Consider the following 27,208-nt stretch of genomic DNA (forward strand, 5'->3'; position numbering starts at 1 on the left):
AAGCCACAACATTAATCAAGTGTTGGGTAACAATCAGCTGTGTTATTCGAACCACGTTACTTGGAGTGATTTATTCGACAAACTACAATCAAGTAAAATTCAAATCATTATTAATTATTAAGAATGAATTATTATTAAATGAATAAGCATATACATACATTAATTATCAATTAATTGTAATGCAGTAATGTAATTATTGTTATTGTATATGTAATTATTATGAACGCCATTTTTCCCATCTGAATAAATAAGGACAGGGGGAGACGAATTCGTCCATAGATGTAGGTGTAGGTTTACTCAGGGGTGCTGTCGAGGACGGGAGCTAACAAGGATACTAGGCTACCTGCCTGCCAGGTAGGCTTCCTGATACCGACAATGGTAAGCGTTTCCACCGGCTACCGGTGTGAGGTCACATTCGAGCCGCTAGGCGGCAGCATTTCCCCTGGAACGACTGAGCCCTAAGCTATTAATTAGCTAGCTAGCTAAGGTCGTAATCAATCTATGGCTGATTCGTGTGCTCATGTATTTTACATTACCGTGACGCACTAAAAATATGAAAATAAGGCAGTGTATACAGCTTTAAAGTTCTTTGGATATTGTTTCCCCACTAATGCAGCCCCATTTCGCCTTCACTATAGCTAATAAAATTTCCCGCTTTTCAGACAGGAAATGTCGTCATCAGGCCAGACAGCTCGCGAGCGGTTTCGCGAAAGTTTTGGCGGACGGGCGCTGCACCCGCAAAGGTGAAACCTCACAGCGTTTAAAGCGGAAAAACGGTCATTTTCCCCCACGAAGGGAGCTTTCACCCCCGCAGAGTCACGCCAAGCCGAGCCCAACCCGCGTCCTGGCGGTGTCTGGCGGCGCAATGGGCTTCCTCAGGCAGTTAGACGTGGAGAACTTTAAGTCGTGGCGCGGAAAGCAGGTGATCGGGCCGTTCAAGCGCTTCAACTGCGTCATCGGCACCAACGGCTCGGGTAAATATCAGCACAGGCACGGCTCGGGGAAATTATACATAAAAATATATCACTAAAGACGCGGGAAAATGATACAGAAAAATTATATCAGTCAGGGCTCGGGGAAATTATACATAAAAATATATCACTAAAGACGCGGGAAAATGATACAGAAAAATTATATCAGTCAGGGCTCGGGTAAATTATACATAAAAATTATATCACTAACGACGCGGGAAAATTATACATAAAAATTATATCAGTCAGGGCTCGGGTAAATTATACATAAAAATTATATCACTAACGACTCGGGGAAATTATCCAGTGCATCGCTCAGGTAATTTACACCGGTTACAGCTGAGGTAAAAAAAGAAGTTATTTTCTTAGGTAATTTACATCAGTCTCGCTTCCTCTCGGCACATACAGCTGCCCAGTTAGCCGTTAGCTTTGGCATCGGAGGAGCTATGTGCTATGTGTATTAGCTGTGCTAACGTCAGGAAAAGCCTGATTAATGTCCCTGCCGCAGGGAAGTCGAACGTGATGGACGCGCTGAGCTTCGTGATGGGGGACCGGGCGGCGAACCTGCGGGTCCGGCACACCCGCGACCTGATCCACGGAGCCCACATCGGCCGGCCGGCGGCCGCCGCGGCCAGCGTCACCATGCGCTACTGCGAGGACAGCGGCGAGGAGCGGGCGTTCAGCCGCACCATCGCCGGCGGTGAGGCCCACCCTCACAGTCTGCGGTCACCGGAACAGTGCGGTGGTGCTGGCCACCGTGCCGGCCTGATCGCTCATTCAGTTTCGTGTTTGTTTGGTATATTTTTTTGCCAGGAACGTCCTCTGAGTACCGCATCAACGGCGAGCAGGTGACCCTCGCCAAGTACACGGCGGAGCTGGAGAAGATCGGCATCGTGGTCAAAGCCAGGAACTGCCTGGTGTTTCAGGCACGTAGGGCGCCGATCGCAGCACCTACTGATTCAGCTTTCGAGGGAAAGGGTCACACTGTCGGATATAAGGCCCTAGAGTCCAGCACATGCATTGCATCTCTTTATTGCAGAGAAAAACACAATAAAAACAGGTTTTGGGTCTGTTACATGCAAAAATATGTTTATTAAAATCTCTTCATTTTATGTCATTATTGTATTGAATAAAATATTTGCCTGCTGAGGGTATTTAGTGGTAACTTCTAAGTAAAATCTGCCAGAGAAACTTCTTTTTTATGGTTGGGTTGAGTATATATGTGAAATATGAGATGTGAGATACATGCACACACACACACGCACATGCACACACACATACATTCATCATTGAGATGTGTATATTGAAAGGAGGTGTAAATGAAAGAAAAGAATGAACCGAAACAAAATAAAAGGTGCTGCTCTGAAGCAGCTCACAGTCCCCCAGGTGGCATGTCAGGTTAGCCAGAAACCCACCTGGGAGGCGGGGCTGGAGGAGGTGGCTCTGGGAGGGCCCGTTGCTGGCAGCTCACTGGGCCGGCTCTGTCCAGGCCTTTGGCTGAGGCTGGGTGTCTTTTTTTTTTCGTTCAGTTTAGTGTCCTAAAAGAAAAAAAAATCCCTGTGCCAAGTAAATAATTAATATGTACAAAGTTCCTGGTTAGAGAGAGAGGGCAAAACACATTTAGGTGGAAACAGCACTGTTTCTGACATCAAGTGTGGTTCAAAAAAACAATATGGATGCTTTGGTCCACAAACAACGCTACAGCTATGTGCTCAAACACCAACAGGAAGTCCAGTCTCACCTGACCCAGGTGAGGTCATGTCCCTTACGGGAATTAAGACTGCCCCCTCAAGGTGGGATGAAGCCAGTGCCAAAGGAAGATAAGAGTAGATTGAATACACCCAGTGCAGTGTGTATGCGTGTACACTAAGTATTCTCCAGTCTCTGCTTGCCAGAGTGCTTTGTTATTAACAGTGGGGTCAGTTTTGCTTTAGCATTTGCAGTAAGGACACTGTTTAGTTCAGATGCTCAGTACCGTTGCTTTGGCCTGTGTGTTGCAGTACTCGTGGAGCATGGCTCCTGCGTTTTTGAGTGAAATTCCTCGGCACGCAGTGGTGAGAGGTGTGAGTAAGTGAGCGTGTGTGTGGCACAGGGGGCCGTGGAGTCCATCGCCATGATGAACCCCAGGGAGAGGACCCGCATGCTGGAGCGCATCAGCGGCTCTCTCGAGCTGGCGGAGGAGTACGACAGGAAGAAGGAGGCGCAGCAGCGGGCCAAGGAGGACACGCAGTTCCACTTCAACAAGAAGAAGACGGCCACCGCCGAGAAGAAGCAGGTGTCCCTGGAGAAGGCAGAGGTGGGCCACTCGGGGCAGGGGCAATGGGGGCCACTCTGCTCTCTGACAGGGTGAACGGGATGGGGAGGGGAGAGTTGGCAGTGCTGCTTTATGGGTGGATGTGTTGCATTTCTTACGGGAGTGTGGTGGTTTCCTGCTCAGGCTGTGAGGTACCAGGCGCTGGTGGATGAGCTGGCCGGTCACAGGCTGCAGCTGAGCCTGTGCCAGCTGTTCCATAAGGAGCGGGGCATCGGGGCGCTGACGCGGACCCTGCAGGAGCAGCAGGCCCTGGTGGCGGGGAAGAGGAGCACGGTGGAGGCACTGGAGGGGGAGGTCAAGGGCCAGAAGAAGGCGCATGGAGGCCTGTCCCGCCAGCTGCAGCACATCGACAAGGAAATCCAGTGGGTCCCGTCCTAGCCCTGAGCAAGACTGCATGTGTGTGTGTATGGTAACTGTGTGTGTGTGTGGTAACTGTGTGTGTGTGTGTGGTAACTGTGTGTGTATGTGTGTGGGTGTGGTAACTGTGCGTGTGTGCGTGTAGTAACTGTGTGTGTGTGTGGGTGTGGTAACTGTGTGTGTGTGTGTGTGTGTGGATGTGATAACTGTGTGTGGGTGTGGTAACTGTGTGTGTGGTAACTGTGTGTGTGTGGATGTGGTAACTGTGTGGATGTGGTAACTGTGTGTGGGTGTGGATGTGGTAACTGTGTGTGTGTGTGTGTGTGTGTGTGTGTGTGGATGTGGTAACTGTGTGGGTGTGGTAACTGTGTGTGTGTGTGGTAACTGTGTGTGTGTGTGTGTGTGTGGATGTGGTAACTGTGTGGGTGTGGTAACTGTGTGTGTGTGTGTGTGGATGTGGTAACTGTGTGTGGGTGTGGTAACTGTGTGTGTGTGTGTGTGGATGTGGTAACTGTGTGTGCGTGTGGTAACTGTGTGTGTGTGTGTGGATGTGGTAACTGTGTGTGGTTGTGGTAACTGCGTGTGGTAACTGTGTGTGTGTGTGTGTGGATGTGGTAACTGTGTGTGTGTGTGTGTGGATGTGGTAACTGTGTGTGTGTGTGTGTGTGTGTGTGTGTGTGTGTGGATGTGGTAACTGTGTGCGTGTGGTAACTGTGCGTGTGGTAACTGTGTGTGTGTGTGTGTGGATGTGGTAACTGTGTGTGCGTGTGGTAACTGTGTGTGTGTGTGTGTGCGCGCAGGGCTCAGGAGAAGGTCCTGGGGCAGCAGCGGCCGCAGTACATCAAGGCGAAGGTGAACAGGACGCACCACGAGCGCAAGGCGGAGGAGGCGCGGGCCGCGCTGCAGAAGGGCGTGGCACAGCAGCACAGGAAGGAGCGGGAGCTGCAGGAGCTGCGCAGGGAGCTGCAGGAGCTGGAGCACGCCTGGAGCAGCTTCCAGAGGGAGGTGGAGGAGGAGAGAGCGGCGCGGGGCGGGGACGTGCAGCTGGAGGAGGCGCAGGTGGGGAGGGGAGCTCCGGTTACAGCACACACGGCCGCGGCAGCTGGAGACTGTCAGCGCTGCGCTGGGGGAGGTTCCTCTGTCGGGGTGAACGGGTTTAAGATGAAATGCTCCTGGGGGGTTGTTGAGTGTTTGTTTTGGGGGGCTGGGAGGTGTGGGTCCCGGCGAAAGCACAGGGGATAATTTAGCCGTGTGGAGAGGGGCACAGAGCAGCCCCTTATTTCCAAAATGTGCTTGAGATTTGAGGTGATAATGTCCCTGCGTTTGTGAAATGTTGGTTTTGGGTCAGGGTGTTGGGCCAGCGCGGAGAGCAGAGCTGCTGGGACTGGAGGCTAAATCAGGCTTTTGTTTCGGCTGTCGGCCTGTGTATCGGCGTGTGTGTTTGTGAGTGTGCGTATGAGTGTGTGTGTGCCTGTGTGTTTGTGAGTGTGCGTATGAGTGTGTGAGTGCCTGTGTGTTTTTGTGGGTTTGTGAGCAAGCATGTGTGTGCTTATGAGTGAGTGTGAGAGTTTGTGAGTGAGGGTGTGTGAGATAGTGAGAGAGTGTGTGTGAGGGACTGTGTATCTGTTTGTGAGCAAGCGTGTGTGTGTTTATGAATGAGTGTGTGAGAGAGTTAGTGAGTGTGTGAGAGAGTTTGTGAGTGAGTGTGTGTGAGAGTTTGTGAGTGAGTGTGTGTGTGTCTTTATGAGTGAGTGTGTGAGAGAGTTTGTGAGTGAGTGTGTGTGTCTTTATGAGTGAGTGTGTGTGAGTTTGTGACATGACTTATTCACAAACCAATTCCCCAGATGACCAGGAGAGGAATGAACTGAGGACCTCCTTGCTGTCCATTTAAACCAGCCCCATGACAGTTAGGCCCTGCAGTGTGGTATACCTTTACCCTCATAGCTGTAAATGCAAGCAGCACGCTAGCGATGCGGCGTGTCAGAAAGCTGAAAACACGGTAGGAACACATAGCATGTACACAGTGTTCAGTGGCTGAGCCTTATTTATGTGCTTTCCTTTCTGCTTTCCATATGGGACCCATCTGCCATGTGTGTGGGATCTGTGTTGTGAGAAGCACTGTATCTGTGTCTGTGTGTGTGTGTGTGTGCGCGCGCATGAGTGCGCAAATGCGCGTGTGTATAATTGTGCGTTTGGCATATGTATGTGTGAGTGTGTATGTGTAAGCATATGTGCACTTGGATGTATGCGTTATTGTGTGTGTTTGTGTGTGTGAAAGTGTATGTGAGCATGTACGTGTCTGTATATACTGTATGTAATTGTGTGAGAATGTGTGTGAATGTATGTATGTGTTTAAGCATACATGTGTGTGTAATTGTGCTTCTCTGTGTGTATGTGTGTAAGAATGCGTGTGCTTGCCTGTGTATGTAAATAGGTATATATGTAACTACATGTGCTTGCCTATGTGTGTAATTGTGTGTGTGTGTAACTGCGTGTGTGTAATTGTGTGTGTGCTTGCCTGTGTGTGTGTAATTAAGTATGTATGTAACTGCATGTGCTTGCCTATGTGTGTAATTGTGTGTGTGTGTGTAATTGTGTACGTGTGTGTGTTTAATTGTGCATGTGTGTGTGTAATTGTGTGTGCGCATTTATGTGTGTGTAATTGTGCATGTGTGTAATTGTGTGTAATTGTGCATGTGTGTAATTGTGTGTGTGTGTAATTGTGCATGTGCGTGTATGTGTGTGTGTAATTGTGCGTGTGTGTGTGTGTGTAATTGTGTGTGTGTGTGTGTGTGTAATTAAGTGTGTGTAATTGTGTGTGTGTGTGTGCGCGCGCGTGTGTGTAAAGCGTGTGAAAGCGGAGAGGAATGAGCAGGGCCCCAGCCTGCAGCTGGAGATGGTGCTGGTGCTGGTGCTGGTGTGGAGCGGGCCGTTATGGGCAGAGTGGGGGTGGGGTGGGGGTGCAGCTGCCTCTCTGAGCCCCTCTCTGAGGCAGAGCGGCTGCCGGGCTCGTAGCAGGGTGCGCTGGCCGGCACGGCCTGCCTTCTGTCACCGCTCGATCCGGCATGCGGCCTGTGAGCTCAAGGCCAGGTACGCTACAAGGCCTGGAAATGGTTTACATTCCAGGAACCTGCTCTGTGGAAGGAGCACCTTGAAGGGGGCAGGGCCAGGCGCCGGCGGGCAGCACAATGCCATTTTCTGTTGAAAACAATAAACTCTATGTTTCATTCGAAGGCAGAGCTTTAATGGAGGAAATGCCTAAAATGATTTGTATGCGAGGTTTTTGCGGGTGTGTGTGCATATGCACCTGGGGCTGGGAGTGCCAGTACTCCTGTGAATGTGAGGTTACAGCCCATGTTAAAGAGAAGTGGAGGAAGCCACTGAGCTTAGAAAGGTATTTCCTATCCACACGCTGGGCTCCGCATCCCGCACAGGATCCACAGTCCTCTCCGGCGGGTAGCAGTGGCCCTCTGTTGATGTACAAAGTCAAGAAACTGTTGTGCATCACATGTTTCAGGCCTCAGCATTACCCTCAGAATCCAAAGACCAAGGCAGGTGTTGTGTTTGAATAGGCCTTTAACAGGCTGTAATGCTAAGTCTGTGTGTGTGTGTGTATATGTGTCTGTGTGTGTGTGTGTGTGTGTGTGTATGTGTATGTGTCTGTGTGTGTGTGTGTGTGTGTGTGTGTGCGTGTGCATGTGTATGTGTCTGTGTGTGTGTGTGTGTGTGTGTGTGCGTGTGCATGTGTGTGTGTGTGTGTGTGTGTGTGTGTGTGTGTGTGTGTGTGTGTGTGTGTGCGCACGCGCTGGTGCAGCTGGAGCGTTACAGAGAGCTGAAGGAGTTGGCCAGGAAGCAGGGTGCCATTCTGAGGCAGCAGGCAGAGAAACTTCGCTGGGATGTCAAGGCAGACAACGAGAAGCTGGAGTTTGACCAGAGAAGGAAGAAGGAAGTGGAGGTAGAGTGTGTGTGTGCGTTTCTGTGCACGTGTGTCTGGGCGTGAATGTGTATGTGTGTGTGTCAGTGTTTGCGTGTATGTGTTTAATGTGATGATTTAGTTTTTAAAGCGTACTTTTTCAGCGATCGTGGAAAGGTGATGCTTCACATCTTTATTTTAACGTTGCCTTTTCCCCGTGCTGGTGTGTCTGTAGGGGAACATCAAGCACGCACAGACTCAGCTGGATGGCTACAGCAGGAGAGCCGAGAAGCTGGAGGAGTACACCCTCTCCTGCAGGTACCACCGCAGAGCTCAGAGCTAATCTGAAAGATAAGGATGAGTTACTGTGCGCGTCTGCTGGAGGTGACTGATAACCAACAGAAGCTGCAATGTTCCTGGCCTGGTAACAGCACTGTCTGCTGTTTGTGTGAGAGTGTGTGTGTGTGTGTGTCTGAGAGACGTACTCCCCTGATCCTGCTTGTTGCGTGTGGCATGTTGGTGTGTACCTGCCTGTGCCGTGTGGTAGCTCTGCTCTCTCTGCTCCCTGGCTGTGCTGTGTGGAAGCTCTGCTCCCTGCCTGTGCCATGTGGTAGCTCTGCTCCCTGCCTGTGCCATGTGGTAGCTCTGCTCCCTGCCTGTGCCGTGTGGTAGCTCTGCTCCCTGGCTGTGCCGTGTGGTAGCTCTGCTCCCTGGCTGTGCCGTGTGGTAGCTCTGCTCTCTCTGCTCCCTGGCTGTGCCGTGTGGTAGCTCTGCTCCCTGGCTGTGCCGTGTGGTAGCTCTGCTCTCTCTGCTCCCTGCCTGTGCCGTGTGGTAGCTCTGCTCTCTCTGCTCCCTGCCTGTGCCGTGTGGTAGCTCTGCTCTCTCTGCTCCCTGCCTGTGCCGTGTGGTAGCTCTGCTCCCTGGCTGTGCCGTGTGGTAGCTCTGCTCTCTCTGCTCCCTGGCTGTGCTGTGTGGTAGCTCTGCTCTCTCTGCTCCCTGCCTGTGCCGTGTGGTAGCTCTGCTCCCTGGCTGTGCCGTGTGGTAGCTCTGCTCCCTGTGCAGGGCGGCGCTGGAGCGGCACCAGCAGCAGGAGGAGGGCCTGGTGCAGGAGCTGGAGCAGGGGCGCGTGCGCTCGGAGGAGGTGAACCAGGAGCTGGGCCAGGTGCTGGCGGAGCTGCAGAATGCCCGGCTGGACAGCCAGGAGAGCCGCCGGCAGCAGCGGCGCGAGGAGGTGCTGGAGAGCCTGAAGAGGCTGTACCCCGAAACCCTGGTGAGCCTGCTCCTCACTGCTGCTCGCTGCTCCTCACTGCTCCTCACTGCTCCTCACTGCTGCTCACTGCTCTCACTGCTGCTCACTGCTCTCACTGCTGCACACTGCTGCATGTTGCTCCTCACTGCTGCACGCTGCTCCTCACTGCTGCACGCTGCTCCTCACTGCTCCTCACTGCTCCTCACTGCTGCTCACTGCTCTCACTGCTGCTCACTGCTCTCACTGCTGCATGTTGCTCCTCACTGCTGCACGCTGCTCCTCACTGCTACACACTGCTCCTCACAGCTTCTCACTGCTCCCTCTCCCCCTGCTCTGAGCACAGAGAGCTCTCATTGGTCAGTGGTCAGTCTTTACTGCAGTGATCAGTCCCTGCTCTCAGCTGACAGGCTGGCTGCCGCAGCGCTCCGGCTTACAGTGCGCTTACACTCTGGCAGTGCTCTCTTCATGGGAGCGTGGCGTAATGGGAAGCAGCTGTGCAGTTTTCCTACACATTCCCCCGTCCACTGAGGCACGTCCCCATTACGCCTGACAGGCACAGAGCCTCTGTCAGGCACGGCCTTCACCGCACTCTGCTTTTTAGAAAAAGACCGCATGTAAACAAGAAAAAAAGAGTTCATATTCCTTCTCGGAAAAATGCCTTTTCTTGTCCCTTTTTCCCCCTCCTCTTAAGTTTGGCCGCCTGGTGGACCTCTGCCACCCCATCCATAAGAAGTACCAGCTTGCTGTGACTAAGGTGTTTGGCCGCTACATGAACGCCATCGTGGTCTCGTCAGAGAAGGTGGCGCGTGACTGCATCAGGTTTCTGAAGGAGCAGAGGGCCGAGCCAGAAACTTTCCTGCCTATTGACTACCTGGAGGTGAGTCTGGACATTTAGCTCACTCTGCAATAGCAGTAACAGCCTGTAGTAACTGTCTCCCAGTTTGTAGAAATAAGGCCTGTTTCTAGGAAGTGAAGTCTGGGACCACACTGCACTGTATCCTTAGCCAAACTTGCAATGTCTCTCAAGACTGTTTTTCCAGGTTTCGTGTTTTTCCTGAACTTTGACCTCTCTGTCTGGTCAAAGGCAGAAATGGTTTATAACTTGTTAGCGGTGCAGAGGTGCTTATGGTGAAATATTACATGAAACCAGATGTGTTTAGTTCAAGACCAACCTTCTGCCTCACCCTGGAGTGAAAATAAATCTGAGTTTTTACAGGGAAAGAAGCAATCAGAGACTGCAGACCCTCATGCTTTTGAAGTAACCTTGACCTGTAGGGGAGAGATGTCATTGCTGCGTCTTTTTGATGCGAACAGACAAACATACGGCCATAACAATCCAAACACAACACCCCCAGGCTGTGGGTGTTTGACTGCACATTAACACATTAACTACAAACGTGGCAAGGAATGAAGGCATCTCTGGAGGCAGAGACAGGCTGCTGTTTGCTTTAGGATCAGTTTCTTCAGCAGAACAAAAGAAAATCAGTTCAAGGTGAAAGTCACACTGACACTAGAAAGTCTTTTTCCATCCAGAGAGTTGTGCATGCAGGGAATAAGTTCCCAGGATCCACGGTGGAAAACAAGACCCTTAAAGAGTTAGAGAGCAGTCTCAACACCTAGGCTGGGCTGAATGATCTGCTCTCCTCATTCAACTTATTTATTTATAAATATATATAGTATTTGTATATATTTATTTTATTTATAACTTTATTATTTTGCTCTTAGGTGATGAGGATAGATTAACTGAGATGTGCAACAATGTAGAGATCTTGTCCTGTGAGAATGTGCCAGTGTGTGAGATGCATAATGACATGAGGTTTTGTCTGTTGTTATCTCTATGCTTGTCCCTGTGATTATCTTTGTGGGTGTCTCTATGCTTGCTGTATGCTTGTCTCTGAGGTTATCTCTGTGGTTATCTCTGTGCTTGTCTCTGAGATTATCTCTGTGGTTATGTCTCTGATTATGCCAGTGGTTCTGTCTCTGTGCTTGTCTCTGTGGTTATGTCTGTGATTATCCCGGTGGTTCTGTCTCTGTGGTTGTGTCTCTGATTATCCCGGTGGTTCTGTCTCTGTGGTTGTGTCTGTGGTTATGTCTCTGTGCTTGTCTCTGTGGTTATGTCTCTGATTATCCCGGTGGTTCTGTCTCTGTGGTTGTGTCTCTGATTATCCCGGTGGTTCTGTCTCTGTGGTTGTGTCTCTGATTATCCCGGTGGTTCTGTCTCTGTGGTTGTGTCTGTGGTTATGTCTCTGTGCTTGTCTCAGTGGTTGTGTCTCTGATTATCCCGGTGGTTCTGTCTCTGGTTATGTCTCTGATTATCCCAGGGGATCTGTCTCTGTGGTTATGTCTGTGATTATCCCGGGGGTTCTGTCTCTATGGTTATGTCTGTGATTATCCCGGGGGTTCTGTCTCTGTGCTTGTCCCGGGGGCCACCCAGGTGAGCCCGTTGGTGGAGCGGCTGCGGCAGCTGCGGGGGGCGAAGCTGGTGCTGGACGTGGTGCAGTGTGCCTCCGGCGTGCCGCAGCTGCGGGAGGTGCTGCAGTTCGTCTGCGGGAACGCCCTCGTCTGCGAGACGTTGAAGGAGGCGCAGCACATGGCTTTCGAAGGAGCCGAGCGCCACAAAGTAAACACACCCCTCTTGTCAAAGGCACTAAATCACCCTTAGTGAGCACTTAACCCCCCCGACCTCTGCGACAGTGTCAGAACCCCAAAAACACGCTAAAACACTCACGCACTTTAAAGACTACACTTTACAGACAGCTCCGTACCAACAATTGTAGTGTAGAGGCGCCTGTCTGGTTGTTTGCCATGCCTAGTGTTGCAGGGTTGCACCCTCACACAAAGCATTAACCACTCTCTGGGAATGAGAGGGTGTGTTTCAGCTCTCCTCTCGCCCTGAGGGTATCAGAAAACAGCGTAAACCTTGATGCTGGGGTATGAGTTTAGTGTTAGTGTTAGCTGTACACAGTCCTGCACCTGTGCGTGAAGGTTTGGGTTTCATATTGATTGTTGCTGAGACTGAGGGATGTTTTTGGCTTTCTGCCCCTTGATTTGCAGAGAGAATTCCTTTGGAGATACTTAAGAAAGGGATCCCTCCTTTAAATTAGAGTTTTTGTGATTCTGATGCCATGCTGTGACGGTGTGTGGCATATGGGGTAAATGTGCTTTTGTTTATTTAATTTGTGCCTCTGTAGCCTTGCATTGTCCCCCTCTCCAGCAGAGCCGTAACCAGGCCCTTTCTGTAGCTCTAAATTACTGATGATGCCAAGTGCACAGCTCTGTCCATGCTGTCCTCACCAGGGGGCTGCCATCTTAAAAAGGTCTCATTACAGATTACTGCCAGTGGTGTCTTAAGCCAGTGATAATGATGATGAAGAAGGTCGCGGTGGTGTTGGTGATGATGATACTGATGATGATGGTGATGGTGGTGAAGATGATGATGATGATGGTGATGGTGGTGGTGGTGATGATGTAGATGATACTGATGATGGTGGTGGTGGTGGTGGTGATGATGTAGATGATACTGATGATGGTGATGGTGGTGAAGATGATGATGGTGATGGTGGTGGTGATGATGATGCAGATGATACTGATGATGATGATGATGATGATGGTGAAGATGATGTAGATGATACTGATGATGATGGTGGTGGTGGTGATGATGTAGATGATACTAATGATGGTGATGGTGATGGTGAAGATGATGTTGATGATACTGATGATGGTGATGGTGGCGTTGATGATGATGACGACGGTGATGATGGTGATGAAGATGACTGTGTCCGACGGCCTGCGCAGGTGGTGGCTCTGGACGGTACCATGTTCTCGAAGTCGGGGGAGATCTCGGGGGGCTCGGCTAACCTGCGCAGCAAAGCACGTCGCTGGGATGAGAAGGAGATGAGCGCGCTGAAGGAGCGTAGGGACCAGCTGACGGCCGAGCTGCGCGTGAGTGTTGCAGCTTCACACAGCTCCGTCCCTTACCTCTGCACCACACCATCCCATACCTGCACTCCACACCATCCCACACCTGCCCTCCACACCTGCACTCCACACCATCCCACACCTGCACTCCACACCATCCCACACCTGCACTCCACACCATCCCGTACCTGCACTCCCCACCTGCACTCCACACCATCCCACACCTGCCCTCCACACCATCCCACACCTGCCCTCCACACCATCCCACACCTGCACTCCACACCTGCACTCCTCACTAATCTCAGACAGAAAGCCAAACACTGGTGCTGGCAGAGCACAGTGCTGTTTATCCCGGCTTGCCACTGTGTTCAGCTAAATGCTGCCCTCTAGTGCTTGCTGTGGGAAAGGCCTCATTCAACGGGACCTGTCTGCATGTGTGAGGTGTGTGTGTGACCTGTTCAGGGGCTGATGAAGGTGAACTGCCTGCATGTGTTAGGTGTGTGTGTGACCTGTTCAGGGGCTGGTGAAGGTGAAGCGGAAGGAGGTGGAGCTGAAGCAGGTGCAGGCGCAGATGCAGGGGGTGCACACCCGCATGAAGTACACCAACAGCGAGGTGGAAACCATCCGCAAGAAGGACATCCCTGCATGTCAGGCGGTAACCCTGTCAACGCTGGTCACACTGCGGTCAACCACCGCTGTCCTTACTGCCAACGCGGTCACGCTGCGGTCAACCACCGCTGTCCTTACTGCCAACGCGGTCACGCTGCGGTCAACCACCGCTGTCCTTACTGCCAACGCGGTCACGCTGCAGTCAACCACCGCTGTCCTTACTTCCAACGCGGTCACACTGCGGTCAACCACCGTTATCCTTACTTCCAACGCGGTCACGCTGCGGTCAACCACCGCTGTCCTTACTTCCAACGCGGTCACGCTGCGGTCAACCACTCCTGTTCTTGCTACCAGCACATACTTCCATTCGCATAGCCAACGTCTGTCAAATTGTTCTCAACAGTTCCTGTTAAATCAACCAGCATCACTCACATCACAACTACTGCCCTCCAAGTAACCAACACCTTTCACCATTTATACCACAGTGCACCATTTCCATTTTCCATTCACATCAGCAGCAGCATTGAATGATTTTAAAGCGGGAAGTTGCTGTGGGTGCTGATGAGTGTGTTTGTAAGGGCTGTCACTCTGTCCTGCAGGAGCTGTCCAGGCTGCAGAGTGAGCTCACCAATCTGGACTCCCTTATTGAAATGCAGAGACAGAGTGTGGAGGTGAAGGAGGCCAGAATGAAGGAGATCCGGGACAGTGTGAATAAGGTGCTGTACCTGCAGGAGTGGGGACGCTGCACTGTCCTCTGCGGACAGGGCTGCCTGGAACTCTGCCGGCGTTTCCACTGTTTCTCACGCTGCCGTTTTAATTCAAACTCGAAAACAAAGCAGTGAGTAGGTGTTCTGAATTCATAGCTTGATCCTGATTAAGGCTTGAAGAAGGATCCCAAACCACTGTAGTCCACTTTAGTCTCCACCTGTAAGGACCCGTGTGCTAAACATGTCACAGAACAAACAGGAGCAAACTGTGGCAGGTAACTCTGACAGCCCTGTTAGACTGAGGGGTAATTTAGCCGTGACCCTGTGCCCCCTGCAGCTTGAGGACACGGTGTTCAGCGATTTCTGCGCTGAGATCGGGGTGGAAAACATCCGGCAGTACGAGCAGGAGCACCTCAAACAGCAGGAGGAGCTGGACAGGAGGCGGTAAGCGCCACAGTGCACAGTGCTTCACAGTGCTGACCCACGCACGAGGCTGTCCCCATTTTCACATGACACCCCCTTCACAAAGGAAAAGACAAAATGCACTTTCCACTAATGCCACCAAAATATATATTTTTGCAAAAACATGTCTGAGAATACAGGGAGAGTTGTATTTTTAAAATGTTTCTCTTGGGGCAAAGCTCACCTTGGACAGGATTTGGGACAGTAATTTAAACAACTGGGCTGATACTTGGGAAGTTGCAGGTTTGATCCACAGCTTTGTCATCGTACCCTTGAGCAAGGTAGTCTGGTATTGCAGGAAATGTCCAGCTGCTTTTTCAGTGTAAGGCAGGGAGAGGGTTTGGCAGGTGGGCGTGCTGGCTCTGACCCGCCCCTGTCCCGCCCCTGTCCCGGTGCAGCCTGCAGCTGGAGACTCAGAGGACCAGGCTGAGCACCCAGCTGGAGTATGAGCAGTCCCAGCTAGAGCAGCAGAGGAACAGGGGCTGGAAGTGGGAGGAGACCATCCTCAAGGAAGAGAACAAAGTGGCTGACCAAAAAAAGGCAATAAAGGGCGTTACGCATCTTTCAGGTGTTAGGAACGGGCAGGGTTGGGTTCAATCAAGTATTTACATAATAATTCGAGTTCCAGTTGGATTCAAACAAATATCTCTGTAATGATCTGGGATCTGTTTGGACTTAACCAAATATCTTTTTGATGGATTTACTTAAAAATCTATGTAATGACTCAGATTTAACCAAATGTCTACATGACGACCCAGGATGTTAGAGCTGATTGGGTAGTTGTCTGGGGGGGGGGTTCTGTGTTTCCGTGGTTACATGTATGTTGTGTGTCAGGAGGAGGAGAAGCTACTGAAGGCTGTGGATGAGACCCTGGCGAAGATGCAGGACCTCAGAAACCAGCAGCTGGCCAAGAAGAGCCAGGTGGCCGACGCCAAGGCCGAGCTGGACAGGAAGGTGAAGGGCCTTCAGGAGAGGTCCAGGTGAGGGAGGCCCACGAGGCAGCACTTGGTGACTGATGATCTAAATGACCAAACCACTTCAAACTATTACACTTAGAAGGTTTTCCACCCAGTGAAATGGCTCAAACTGCTTGTTTTATTTTACATATTTTCATTTATTTGTTGTGAGACAGGCTGCTCAGGAGCTCCCTGAAAGGGGAAAAGATGAAACGTTCTTCCCTGCTCTCAGCCCTTACACCCTTCAGGGCTCCAGCACTGTAGCGACTCTGAGTGCAGTGAGAGAGGCCAGGTGTAACTCAGCTGAGGTGAAGGTGACTTCTCCAGTCCTGAGGTTTTCACTAAAACGTCTCTAACTCTCAGGGAACTGGTGAAGTTGCAGAAGGAGGTCATCTCCACGGAGACGGCTCTGGAGCAGAGGAGGATGGAGAGACACAACCTGCTACTGGGCTGTAAGGTCCAGAGCCTGCCTGTCGCTCTGCTGTCCGGCTCCCTGGAGCAGATCAGCGAGGTGCAGGTGAGAGGTTGGGTCTCGGAGGGAGAGATTGGAGGCAGGGGTGGAGAGCTCTAGTCCAGGTCAGCCTGTGTGTGTGTGGCACTGGTGTTTCACTGCATACCTGGCTGTGACAGTGCCCTCCCTCACAGCTGGATGGAGACTCTCTGAGCACCGCTGCCACTCTGGACATCTATGAGCGAGAGGAGCAGATGCAGATCGACTACAGTGCCTTGGGACCAGAAGTCAGGGTACCTGCCTCCTCTCCCCCTGTCTGTTTAATGCGTTTAATGCTTTTTAACATTGATAGGAATTCTGTGCTTCAGCATTTTTCATTGGTTGTGAGTGTATTGATTATCCATGTGCTTCATACCAACACAGTCACCTGAGGAAAGCAGATACATTTCTTTTTTTAGTTGGAGTGCCCAGTGCCTTTTCCGTAACAGTGTCATAGGCATGTGGTCTCCATCACTACAATGGCCACTGGCGATCCAGGATAGGTGTCCTTGCCAACGCACCCACACATATATGGCCACCCCATGAGAGGTGTCCTGTAGACTGGGCTATCAGGGGAGACGTGCGTCTGACCGGTGGGCCGGGTTACTGAGAGAGGCGTGTGTCTGATCGGCGGGCCGGGTTACTGAGAGAGGCGTGTGTCTGACCGGTGAGCTGGGTTACTGAGAGAGGCGTGTGTGTGACCGGTGAGCTGGGTTACTGAGAGAGGCGTGTGTGTGACCGGTGGGCCGGGTTACTGAGAGAGGCGTGTGTGTGACCGGTGAGCTGGGTTACTGAGAGAGGCGTGTGTGTGACCGGTGGGCCGGGTTACTGAGAGAGGCGTGTGTCTGATCGGCGGGCCGGGTTACTGAGAGAGGCGTGTGTCTGATCGGCGGGCCGGGTTACTGAGAGAGGCGTGTGTCTGATCGGTGGGCCGGGTTACTGAGAGAGGCGTGCGTCTGATTGGTGGGCCGGGTTACTGAGAGAGGCGTGCGTCTGATTGGTGGGCCGGGTTACTGAGAGAGGCGTGTGTCTGATCGGCGGGCCGGGTTACTGAGAGAGGCGTGCGTCTGATTGGTGGGCCGGGTTACTGAGAGAGGCGTGTGCGTCTGACCGGCAGGCTGGGTTACTGAGAGAGGCGTGTGTCTGACCAGCAGGCTGGGTTACTGAGAGAGGCGTGTGTCTGACCGGCAGGCTGGGTTACTGAGAGAGGCGTGTGCGTCTGATTGGTGGGCTGGGTTACTGAGAGAGGCGTGCGTCTGATTGGTGGGCCGGGTTACTGAGAGAGGCGTGCGTCTGATTGGTGGGCTGGGTTACTGAGAGAGGCGTGTGTCTGCCCTGCGACGGGTGCAGCGGGCACCGTGGTGTGTGCTGGTGTGAAAGCTGCGCTTCTGAAAGTATTGGCTGTGGTGCTGTCGCCTCCCTCTCTGCAGGAGCTGGAGGCAGAGGAGGAGGTGGAGGCGGAGGTGGAGAAGCTGCGGGGGGAGGTGTCTTCTCTGGAGGCGGAGCTGCAACGCACCACCGCCCCCAACCTCAAATCCCTGGAGAAGATGAGGGAGGTGAAGGACATGTTCCAGGAAGTGGTGGATGGTACGAGGCTGCAGAACAACAAATGCGGTCACTCACAGGACACTCTTAGTCAGAGTGACTGACAGAGAACAGGCAGGGGAAAGGCACAGAAGCACAAATACTCAGGGCACAGGAATAACAGAGAGCCTGAACATGTCCTTCACACAGTGCTCTGATCATGAGGACCTTGCTGAATATAGCAGTGCCATGATAAAAGTCACAAACAATAAAAAAAAAATACTTCTACCTCTTAGCAATATATAAGAAAAAAGGAAAACCAGTGTTACGTGTAGGTAGGAATTGCAAAAATGCGGTCTGAAGAGGCGAGTCAGTAGTGACCTCTTGTGGATATTTATGAAATAGTGTGACATGATTAGCATTTTGGAGAAAGTTGATGTTTATTAAGTACAACTTTCACACACAAATAAAGGTTTGTGATGACTATTTGAACAGATGTACTTTAAGCATCTCCTTGGTCCTTGGAAGTCCTTGATCATATTTTAACTCTGGAAAGCTGTAGAAAAGTCATGGAATGTCCATCCTCAGAATTTCCCAGTTTCATGGTAATTTACAGCAATAAAAATAATCCTTAAGTCACACGTTGATCCTGAGAGCGTCAGTGAAAAGTCCTGGAGTGTGTGAATGTGTGTGGATGTGCGCTGTGTCCCGGCAGCCTTTGAGGCCAGCACCAGACTGGCCCGCAGATGCACCCAGGAGTTTGAGCAGGTGAAGGCCAAGCGCTTCCGGCTCTTCAGCCAGTGTTTCGAGCACGTCTCCGTCATCATCGACCAGATCTACAAAGAGCTGTGCAGGAACAGCAGCGCGCAGGTGAGCCGAGGGCCTCTGCATCTGCACAGTACATCACCGCATTCTCATTGAGCACACGCTCTTATCCAGAGCACACGCTCTTATCCAGAGCACACGCTCTTATCCAGAGCCCGCTCCTTACCACTCTGCCGCTTAGCGCACGCTCTTATCCAGAGCCTGCTCCTTACCGCTCTGCCACTTAGCGCACGCTCTTATCCAGAGCCTGCTCTGCCGCTTAGCGCACGCTCTTATCCAGAGCCTGCTCCTTACCGCTCTGCCGCTTAGCGCACGCTCTTATCCAGAGCCTGCTCCTTACCGCTCTGCCGCTTAGCGCACGCTCTTATCCAGAGCCTGCTCCTTACCGCTCCGCTGCTCTTATCCAGAGCCTGCTCCTTACCGCTCTGCCGCTTAGCGCACGCTCTTATCCAGAGCCTGCTCCTTACCGCTCTGCCGCTTAGCGCACGCTCTTATCCAGAGCCTGCTCCTTACCGCTCCGCTGCTCTTATCCAGAGCCTGCTCCTTACCGCTCTGCCGCTTAGCGCACGCTCTTATCCAGAGCCTGCTCTGCCGCTTAGCGCACGCTCTTATCCAGAGCCTGCTCCTTACCGCTCTGCCGCTTAGCGCACGCTCTTATCCAGAGCCTGCTCCTTACCGCTCCGTTGCTCTTATCCAGAGCCTGCTCCTTACCGCTCTGCTGCACGCTCTTATCCAGAGCCTGCTCCTTACCGCTCTGCTGCAGTGCCGCTGCTGTATCATCCATGTTCACCTCTAAACACAAGGTCCCAGCAGTTACTTTGTGTGTGTGTGTGTGTGTGTGTGTGTGTGTGTGTGTGTCTGTCTGTCTGCTTGTTCAGGCCATCCTCGCAGCAGAGAACCCGGATGAGCCCTACCTGGGTGGGATTAACTACAACTGCGTGGCTCCAGGCAAGCGCTTCATGGCCATGGACAACCTGTCTGGGGGAGAGAAGTCCATCGCAGCGCTGGCCCTGGTGTTCGCCATTCACAGGTAGGTAATGTCACTGACCCTGCTGCTCCCCCTGAGAGTGGGGTCAGAGGAAATGGACTGGCTGTTCTGTGAGCTGGGAGCTGCTCATGTGGTTTTATCTTGCAGCTTTCGACCTGCCCCTTTCCTGGTTATGGACGAGGTTGATGCAGCCTTGGACAACACCAACATCGGCAAGGTGAGCCCCACAGGCTCTGTATCGCCCCCTAGCGGTGTGAGGCAGGGTCACGGGGCGGCCAGTCAGACAGGTTACAGTGCCAGTGGAGGGCTCTCATTTGCTATGCAAACACGCAGATGCAGGGGACCTGAAGTCCTGCTTCGGGGTTTACTGAGCTGAGCGTTTACCAGCTCTGCACCATCCGCCCACAGCTCGCACTCTCTTTCAGTACACCACACTGCTGATGAAGAGGAATGTGATGATGATAATGGTGATGGTGATGATGAAGATGAAGACAGTAATGATGACCCTGCGTCTCTGTTGGGATTGCAGGTGACCAGCTACATCAGAGAGAAGTCTCGAGAGCACTTCCAGATCATCGTCATCTCTCTGAAGGAGGAGTTCTATTCCAGGGCCGACGCTCTGCTTGGAGTTTACTCAGAGGTTAACATACCCCTCACCGTACATGTATTTTATAGTAATAACAATAGTAAGAATGTTTGTTAAAACTAGTCATGAGTCAAATAAGTCTGCATTAGTCTCTTGTTAGTAACTCAAGGAGTAAGATGTTCCCATAAGACCATCTAGAGTGGGATTGTTTGGCTGTTACAGTGATTGTAGGGGCTTGCAGTTGTCCAGTAATATTGTATGGATGAGGCTGCAACCCAGAGTGGAACAGGGCTGAACCAGTAGCTGCCAGCCTGGTTCACTTAGATATCATTGGTTGCCGTGGATGTGATATGTCCTGATGGACCAATCGTAGCCTTTCACCAGGCTGATGGTGGCTTTGCTCTCTCCCAGTTCAATGAGTGCATGGTCAGCCGCCTCCTCACCCTGGACCTCCGGCCCTATCCTCTGAAGGAAGGGAACGAGAGAGAGGAAGGAGAGAGAGAGGAGCAGAAGTGAGGAGAAGAGGCACTAGCCATGGTTCAGGAGCTACCTCATTTCATAATCACTTTAATCCAAAAGCCTGTTTGGTGTGGAAGAGTTACGCTGTTAGCTTTTTCTGTTTGAATCGTTCCAAGAAGAAATTATGTTCAGCCTTTGATGTTATGGAACAGAAGCGTACTGAGCTTGTTATTACTGAATAATTGTGTTTTGTGTTTATCATTGTTAACGTTAAGTTAAAATTCCTGAAGTTTATGTTCATGTTAACCTGTTACTCATTACTCTCCACCATGTTCCTTTGTTTAAATGGATATCATTGGTCCTGAATAAAAGTTTACTGCATCCAGTTGTAAGTGGTTGGTTGTGCAGCTGTCTAGTCCACAGACTGTGGTGTGTTAGGGTTCACAGGAAGTTATTTTCTGCTGTTATTTTCTCTGCAACTTACAGAGAGCTGGAGTTTTGTAATTTTAGCTGTATTTATTAGTTCAGTGTATCAACATTCATATACCGATATAATTAATCCTAATGTAGCTACAGCTTGTGAGGCAGTAAAGAGTGACTAGTGTAGGAGTAATATGGTCCTGGAGTAAAGCTGTGTTTTTGCGGTGTGAAGGGATGGAGATGACACTGTTGATATTCATGAAAGGGGGAGGGGTGTTAAAATCCCTGGGTTGGTGCTGTTAAAGCAGTGCTAGATCAGTGCTGTGTTTCTCTTCACCTCTGACCTCAGGACCTTCAGCTCTGGTTATGTAAGCCGCCGATGCTGCTGTCGGACTAATCACAATGTTTTCATTGACTACTGATTCTGTATGTGTGTGAGAGGCTACATGCACGTGTATAGTATGTGTGTGTGTATTTGTGTGGCTGGAGTTTGCTGGTGTGTTCTAATGAGGTTTACTTATATTTAGCATTTTATGTCCATGAATATCTGTATTGATATGTAAATACGATGATAAAAAAGGTCATTGTCGGTCCACACTGAAAGTTCATGGTGTTTTATACTGTAGCTGGTATTTGTCATCTCTGGGTTTAAGCACCTCCATGCCTTGTGTGTTCTTTCAGCCCAAGTTAAGGCACATTCCACAACATGTTGGAACAGGGAGAGGGTGAAACTCTAAAAAAGTGTTTGTGCCCGTTCTTCCTGTCTGACTGACAGCTGGAATAGGAGGGTCTGGATCCCTGGGGAGTCCCTGCCGTTTCCGTGCCTGTGCGCTCTCCTCTGGGGTGTCCAGGCGCAGGGGCCCTGACCGGCCTGCTCCAAACTTCCTGTTTTCCACCAGCGTTTTTTTCACCCTGCAGTCCCCAGCCTCTCTGTCAATAACGCAGCCATCACAGCGACACGTGGAATTTTTCATCAGCTCGCCCTGCAGCGGTGCTTCCCACTCCACTCCCTCACTCTCTCGTGCTCTGTCTCTCACTCTCAGTCTGTCTCTCTCTCCCTCTCTGTCTCTCCCCCTCGCTCTGTCTCTCCCTCTCTGTCGGTTCCCCTCCTGTCCCGAGTGTGTTGGGTCTCTCCATGGCGTTCTCAGAGTCCTACACCGTGGTCATCATCCCTCTCCAAAGCAGCCTACACAGCCTGGACGCTCTGCGCTTCTTCCTCTGGGTGAGACGGGGACCGAGCGTGTGTGTGTGTGTGTGTGTGTGTGTGTGTGTGTGTGTGTGTGTGTGTGTGTGTGTGTGTAGGTATGTTGTATTTCTGTCAGTGGAGTGTGTATGTGTGTGTGTATGTGGGTATGGTGTATTTCTGTCAGTTGACCGGGTTTATCAGGTACAGTATGTCTACATTTGTGTGACTCTAAGTGCATTGGAGTTTCCCTGAGCCAGGGGCATTTATTGGTATTGTAGGTACAGAGTGTATTTGTGCGATTGTTGATGTGAATGTGAGTGTTTGTGGGTACAGAACGTTACTGTGAGTGGGTACAGAGCATTACTGTGAGTGGGTACAGAGCATTACTGTGGGTGGGTACAGAGCATTACTGTGAGTGGGTACAGAACGTTACTGTGAGTGTGTACAGAACGTTACTGTGAGTGGGTACAGAACGTTACTGTGAGTGGGTACAGAGCGTTACTGTGAGTGGGTACAGAGCATTACTGTGGGTGGGTACAGAGCGTTACTGTGAGTGTGTACAGAGCGTTACTGTGGGTGTGTACAGAACGTTACTGTGAGTGGGTACAGAACGTTACTGTGAGTGGGTACAGAGCGTTACTGTGAGTGGGTACAGAACGTTACTGTGAGTGGGTACAGAACGTTACTGTGAGTGGGTACAGAGCATTACTGTGAGTGGGTACAGAGCATTACTGTGAGTGTGTACAGAGCATTACTGTGGGTGTGTACAGAACGTTACTGTGAGTGGGTACAGAACGTTACTGTGAGTGGGTACAGAGCATTACTGTGAGTGGGTACAGAGCATTACTGTGGGTGTGTACAGAACGTTACTGTGAGTGGGTACAGAACGTTACTGTGGGTGGGTACAGAGCATTACTGTGAGTGGGTACAGAACGTTACTGTGAGTGGGTACAGAGCGTTACTGTGAGTGGGTACAGAACGTTACTGTGAGTGGGTACAGAACGTTACTGTGAGTGGGTACAGAGCATTACTGTGAGTGGGTACAGAGCATTACTGTGAGTGTGTACAGAGCATTACTGTGGGTGTGTACAGAACGTTACTGTGAGTGGGTACAGAACGTTACTGTGAGTGGGTACAGAACGTTACTGTGAGTGGGTACAGAGCATTACTGTGAGTGGGTACAGAGCATTACTGTGGGTGTGTACAGAACGTTACTGTGAGTGGGTACAGAACGTTACTGTGGGTGTGTACAGAGCATTACTGTGGGTGTGTACAGAACGTTACTGTGAGTGGGTACAGAACGTTACTGTGGGTGGGTACAGAGCATTACTGTGAGTGGGTACAGAACGTTACTGTGAGTGGGTACAGAGCATTACTGTGAGTGGGTACAGAGCATTACTGTGGGTGGGTACAGAACGTTACTGTGAGTGGGTACAGAACGTTACTGTGAGTGGGTACAGAGCAATACTGTGAGTGTGTACAGGTTAGTGGATACAGTGATTGTAGGCATCAGCATGTGCTGTGCCTGTCAGTATTCGTGTGATTGAGTCTGGGTTAAAGGCAGTGCTGAGTTTCTCTGCCCTCGCAGTGCAGTCTGAAAGCAGGAGATCCCCCAGGTCTGTATTTGCGTGTTGCTGGTTTTGCGTTTTCCTCTGGCTGTGCTCTGTGTTGGGGCGGTGGCGCACACCCCTGCATAGCAGTGGGGCTGAGTAATGCACACGTCTTACGGAAAGGGCAGTCGTGTGCAGCGAGGGCGTGGGGGGCGTCTCTGCGGGACGCTTTACAGGGAAAGGCGCCTCAGAATGTGGGTGTGGAGGAGCTCAGGGTCCTGGTCTGGAAGGCAGAACAGTGGGAGTGAATGTGTTTGAACTGGAGCAGAGATGCAGGGTGTGTAATGAGAGGACTCGAAGCCGCACACAGAACCTGCGAATGCTCCTCTGGCAGCTACACATCGCGCTCCTGTTAGAGCCGCACTGAGCTGCAGAACAAGCCTATTTTACCATTGCCTCCTAATCTGCGGTGTCCAGACGCTGTCCGTAAAGCTGTCACAGAAACAGCACTGTCATTCAGTCAGAAGCAGCACAGCATTCAGTTCTCACACTTCACTCGCTCTAAAAACTGAAACTTTATTTCTCCTCTTCAGCAGACTAGGAGTGAGCGGATGCCTTATTTCACATGCCGCTATTTTTACAATCTCAATATGGGCACTGGTAGCATGTTCAGGTGGCTGTCCTGGGCTTGGATCACACCACAGATGTTATTATGGGATGGTAGTATTTCATAGGATATGAACTGAAATGGACGGTGGTGTCTTCAGATCCCAGATGCCAGTAATGTAATGTGTAAATGAACTGCATTTTTAAAAGAACTGTAGGTGTACAACTGAGGTTTACAGTAAAAGTGATGATGTGCTGAGTGGGCCATTCCTCACATTGCTGCTTTGACTCACTCTCTGCTTTAAGCCTGAATCCGGTGGTCACCTCAGTGACACATTCTTATTTGTTTAGTCTCTCCATTCACAGCACCTTGTCAAGCACCCGGATGGTCACCTTCCATTATCCTGGTTCCTCTTCCCTGCTCATGAGCCTTAACTCTCCATTGGGTGGAACCAGTACTCAACCTCCCAGACTGCCCTGGACCACAGCCCTGCTTTGACCTCACAGATTTAGTGATTAGCTAAACAGGCTCTTACCCGTTTGCTGTGTCTTGTTTCAGCTGAAGAGGCTGAAGGATTTGGAGAAGGAGAAGGACTGCCTGTGGGCCGGGCTGCAGGTTCTGGAGCAGGCCCGGCTGTGGTACCAGTGCCGGCTGGAGGAGAACCGACACAAGCAGGGCAGTGCTGGGGAAGCCCCATGGGCCCAGGTACCTGAGCCAGTCCCAGCCGTGCAGAGCACCCAATCAGAGAGCGAGAGCGAGTCCCAGCCGTGCAGAGCGCCCAATCAGAGAGCGAGAGCGAGTCCCAGGCGTGCAGAGCACCCAATCAGAGAGCGAGAGCGAGTCCCAGCCGTGCAGAGCACCCAATCAGAGAGCGAGAGCGAGTCCCAGCCGTGCAGAGCACCCAATCAGAGAGTGAGAGCGAGTCCCAGTCGTGCAGAGCACCCAATCAGAGAGCGAGAGCGAGTCCCAGGTGTGCAGAGCACCCAATCAGAGAGTGAGGGCAAGTCCCAGCCGTGCAGACCTCCAAGAGAGTCCGAGCAAGTCCCAGACATACAGAGCTTGCAATTAGAGAGCCAGAGCGAGTGCCAGACATACAGAGCTTGCAGTCAGAGAGCCAGTTCGCCCCAGACCCTAGCATCAAGGTCCAAAAAGCCTTGATTGTCATGTTGTGCCATTTAAATGTTGTTCACATTGGAAAACAGAAAAAATTACCACACTAAAGTAGTAAACCACAATCTGATAAATGAATCACATCGCTAATCTGACAGCAACTCAGTCTCTCTCTGCCTTGCCTCTCTCCTCCTCTCCCTCTCCCTCCTTCTTTCTCTCTGTCCCTCCCCACCTTTTTTCTCTTTCTCCCCCTTTCCCCTCCCTGTGTTCACCGCTCATTTCCTCCCTCTTCCTCTCTTTCTCTGCCTCCCCTTGTCCTTTTCTTTCCCTCCCCGTCTCCCTCTCTTCCTGTTTCTCTCTCATTAGGAGAGTCCAGCCAGGAGGTGTTTCCTCAGGATTTGTATGCAGAGAGTGAATGGGAGTTTGGGAGACCTCGTATGTGACCCCGCTGCTGCTGCTGTCCCCTACGCAGAACGAAGCAGAGATCCTCTGTCAAACCTCCGCTGGCGGAACACAGCACTCGTACAGGTAACTTTCTCTATAGCACATAAAGGTAGCTTTCTTTATAGAGCTCATGCAGGTAGCCTTCTCTCTGCCAGTCTCTCTCTCTCCCCATGTTCATTCAGCCTCTCCCATTGCCCTCATCCTGAGAGGGACTGTTCGCGATGAGCGTCTGTTGTTTGACGCAAAGCCCCAGCTCAGTGATTAAGAGCTGATCTCTTGCGTCATCCTGCTGCTTTTATACTGAATGCCGGTCATCATGCAAACTGCAAGGTTGGAATTAAAGAGGAAGATGCAGTGTGCATGGCACCCCTCCCATTCCCCCCAAAAAAGGATTATGAAGATGATTTTGGATTTTACAACGACATAATTACATATCACTCAAAGCCACAGACAGCAGACAAAATCTGTTCTCCAGCACAGAATCATAGTACTTCTGTCAAAAATGCAGATATAAATACGTAAATAATAAGGCTCTATGACCATTTATAAAAAATGTCAAAAAAGTTTTCTACAGAAAAAGGAAGTCCTGAAAATGTGTGCTTAGGCTTTTCCTGTGTGTTCCTGCAGGAGGTGAGCGCTCGGAGTCTGCGCATCTCCAGGCTGGAGCAGGAGAGGGACAGCCTGCTTCAGCAGCTTGGTGAGCTGTAGGCCCTGCAGCTCTACGACGCACCCTTCAGCACACCAACGCGCTAGCTACACGCTGTCACTCTCCGACGCACTGTTCAACACACCGACGCGCTAGCTACACGCTTGTCTGTGTGTATATTTTCCACATGTCTTTATTTCAAAATGGACTTCATTCAGTCACAGTGATAACAACTCATAACTACAGCAAGAGTTTTCAGAAGAGTCTTGCCCTTCGGTTACATGGCAACCCTCAGTTTTACTGTAAATATGCTCCTGTGAATTATACCATAATTGCATACTGTGTGTACAAAAATATCATTTAATATAACCAATATGTGCTTATTAAAATGATGAAATGACTACATATCTGGGAGCTGTTGATGTTGGTTTATGAAAGCTGGAGATCTGAGATGTGTCGCAGTTGGTGTTGGTTTGCCATTTGGAGTAAACCCTGTCCTGCTGTAATTGAGAACTATCACTGCAAAAAATGACAGGCGCCAGCTTCCATGGTTTTGTCTGCCTGGTGTGTTAGTGTATTACTGATCCTGCGTATAGTAGATGAAGTATAGACGGGGGTCTGCCTTGAAACACTGATCCTGGATAAGCAGTCTCACTTCACACAAAATGGTAGGCATTTAGGACTGGGGTGGTGGAGCTGATCTGAGAATGAGAACAGAGCACCTGGAGTGTGCCTCCAGTGCTTTTGCACTGCATTGTGGGAAAGCAAATGAAAACTGTAACTTTCAATCCTGTACAACAGATGGCAGCACCTGCGCAGTTCAGCTCCACAGAATGAAGAAAAGGTTAGCTCATCCACAGAGAACCAGGCTGGCGTTTCAGAGCTGTTCATTTCATCTTTTTTCTGTTGTTTTTGTT

The 27,208-nt window shown here is 51.0% G+C and overlaps 2 protein-coding genes across 2 annotated transcripts; both read left to right on the top strand.

Annotated features, from left to right (window-relative positions):
* Nucleotides 1-865: 865 nt before the first annotated feature.
* On the top strand, nucleotides 866-20,385 carry smc1b (structural maintenance of chromosomes 1B). Its single transcript, XM_036518222.1, has 25 exons — nucleotides 866-974; nucleotides 1,480-1,671; nucleotides 1,785-1,897; nucleotides 3,064-3,267; nucleotides 3,409-3,647; nucleotides 4,443-4,701; nucleotides 7,457-7,597; nucleotides 7,791-7,873; nucleotides 8,618-8,825; nucleotides 9,496-9,681; nucleotides 11,239-11,424; nucleotides 12,600-12,746; nucleotides 13,240-13,377; nucleotides 13,931-14,047; nucleotides 14,376-14,482; nucleotides 14,899-15,040; nucleotides 15,335-15,480; nucleotides 15,820-15,973; nucleotides 16,102-16,200; nucleotides 17,377-17,533; nucleotides 18,186-18,340; nucleotides 19,174-19,325; nucleotides 19,431-19,500; nucleotides 19,813-19,923; nucleotides 20,281-20,385. The coding sequence occupies exons 1-25, from the start codon at nucleotides 866-868 to the stop codon at nucleotides 20,383-20,385; spliced, it is 3,720 nt and encodes a 1,239-aa protein (XP_036374115.1).
* A 1,143-nt stretch (nucleotides 20,386-21,528) lies between these two features.
* Nucleotides 21,529-26,622, top strand: sapcd1 (suppressor APC domain containing 1). The gene is made up of 4 exons (XM_036518528.1): nucleotides 21,529-21,970; nucleotides 24,650-24,796; nucleotides 25,568-25,729; nucleotides 26,273-26,622. The coding sequence occupies exons 1-4, from the start codon at nucleotides 21,884-21,886 to the stop codon at nucleotides 26,351-26,353; spliced, it is 477 nt and encodes a 158-aa protein (XP_036374421.1). The 5' UTR covers nucleotides 21,529-21,883; the 3' UTR covers nucleotides 26,354-26,622.
* Nucleotides 26,623-27,208: the final 586 nt, after the last annotated feature.

This window comes from Megalops cyprinoides, chromosome 23, assembly GCF_013368585.1.
Source record: "Megalops cyprinoides isolate fMegCyp1 chromosome 23, fMegCyp1.pri, whole genome shotgun sequence".
NCBI classification, from domain to species: Eukaryota; Metazoa; Chordata; class Actinopteri; order Elopiformes; family Megalopidae; genus Megalops; species Megalops cyprinoides.

Coding starts and splice junctions, on each gene's coding strand:
- smc1b (XM_036518222.1), top strand. CDS start 866: ATGGGCTTCCTCAGGCAGTTAGACGTGGAGAACTTTAAGTCGTGGCGC. Junction 7,874..8,617: donor GAGTACACCCTCTCCTGCAG/GTACCACCGCAG, acceptor CTCCCTGTGCAG/GGCGGCGCTGGAGCGGCACC. Junction 19,326..19,430: donor CTGGTGTTCGCCATTCACAG/GTAGGTAATGTC, acceptor TTTATCTTGCAG/CTTTCGACCTGCCCCTTTCC.
- sapcd1 (XM_036518528.1), top strand. CDS start 21,884: ATGGCGTTCTCAGAGTCCTACACCGTGGTCATCATCCCTCTCCAAAGC. Junction 21,971..24,649: donor CTCTGCGCTTCTTCCTCTGG/GTGAGACGGGGA, acceptor GTCTTGTTTCAG/CTGAAGAGGCTGAAGGATTT. Junction 25,730..26,272: donor GGAACACAGCACTCGTACAG/GTAACTTTCTCT, acceptor GTGTTCCTGCAG/GAGGTGAGCGCTCGGAGTCT.